This window comes from Lepidothrix coronata, unplaced genomic scaffold (assembly GCF_001604755.1).
Source record: "Lepidothrix coronata isolate B3197 unplaced genomic scaffold, Lepidothrix_coronata-1.0 Scaffold1218, whole genome shotgun sequence".
Taxonomy (NCBI): Eukaryota; Metazoa; Chordata; class Aves; order Passeriformes; family Pipridae; genus Lepidothrix; species Lepidothrix coronata.
This window is the reverse complement of record NW_016691398.1, coordinates 1-1,329: the sequence shown is the minus strand read 5'-3', so window position 1 is coordinate 1,329 and position 1,329 is coordinate 1. Positions and strand designations below refer to the sequence as shown.

Here is a 1,329-nt window from a genome sequence, read left to right as displayed (position 1 = left end):
TCCATATATCCATGTATCCATGTATCCATATATCCATGTATCCCTGTATCCCTGTATCCCTGTATCCATATATCCATGTATCCATGTATCCATATATCCATGTATCCCTGTATCCCTGTATCCCTGTATCCATATATCCATGTATCCCTATATCCCTGTATCCATGTGTATCCCACAGCCAACCTGTCGTACATCGAGCACATCTTCGAGATCTCTCACCGGCCGGACCTGCTGACCCTGTATCCCTGTATCCCTGTATCCCTATATCCCTGTATCCCTGTATCCCTGTATCCATGTATCCCAATATCCCTGTATCCCACAGCCAACCTGTCGTACATCGAGCACATCTTCGAGATCTCTCGCCGGCCGGACCTGCTCACCCTGTATCCCTGTATCCATGTATCCATGTATCCCTGTATCCATGTATCCATGTATCCCTGTATCCCAATATCCCTGTATCCATATATCCATGTATTCCTGTATCCATATATCCCTGTATCCCTATATCCCTATATCCCTGTATCCCTGTATCCATATATCTATATATCCATGTATCCCTGTATCCATATATCTATATATCCATGTATCCATGTATCCCAATATCCCTGTATCCATATATCCATGTGTATCCCACAGCCAACCTGTCGTACATCGAGCACATCTTCGAGATCTCTCACCGGTCGGACCTGCTCACCCTGTATCCCTGTATCCATATATCCCTGTATCCATTTATCCCTATATCCCTGTATCCCTGTATCCCTGTATCCATGTATCCATATATCCCTGTATCCCTGTATCCATGTATCCATATATCCCTGTATCCCTGTATCCCTGTATCCATGTGTCCCTGTATCCCTGTATCCATGTATCCCTGTATCCCTATATCCCTATATCCCTATATCCATATATCCCTGTATCCATATATCCATGTATCCCTGTATCCCTGTATCCATATATCCCTGTATCCCTGTATCCATATATCCCTATATCCATGTATCCCTATATCCGTATATCCCAATATCCCTGTATCCCACAGCCAACCTGTCGTACATCGAGCACATCTTCGAGATCTCTCGCCGGCCGGACCTGCTGACCCTGTATCCCTGTATCCCTGTATCCATGTATCCCTGTATCCCTGTATCCATATATCCCTGTATCCATGTATCCATGTATCCCTGTATCTCCACAGCCAACCTGTCGTACATCGAGCACATCTTCGAGATCTCTCGCCGGCCGGACCTGCTGACCCTGTATCCCTGTATCCCTGTATCCCTGTATCCCTGTATCCCTATATCCCTGTATCCATATATCCATGTATCCATGTATCCA

The 1,329-nt window shown here is 45.5% G+C and overlaps 1 protein-coding gene across 1 annotated transcript in view; it reads left to right on the top strand.

Moving 5' to 3' along the window:
- Positions 1 to 1,258, top strand: part of PEA15 (phosphoprotein enriched in astrocytes 15) — a gene marked incomplete at its 3' end in the record, with an annotated part of 3,692 nt that extends 2,434 nt beyond the window's left edge. Inside the window, exon 2 of the mRNA XM_017840209.1 lies at positions 1,037 to 1,258. Within this exon, the coding sequence (XP_017695698.1) occupies positions 1,037 to 1,258 (222 nt within the window). The remainder of the gene's footprint in view (positions 1 to 1,036) is intronic.
- Between the last annotated feature and the right edge of the window lie 71 nt (positions 1,259 to 1,329).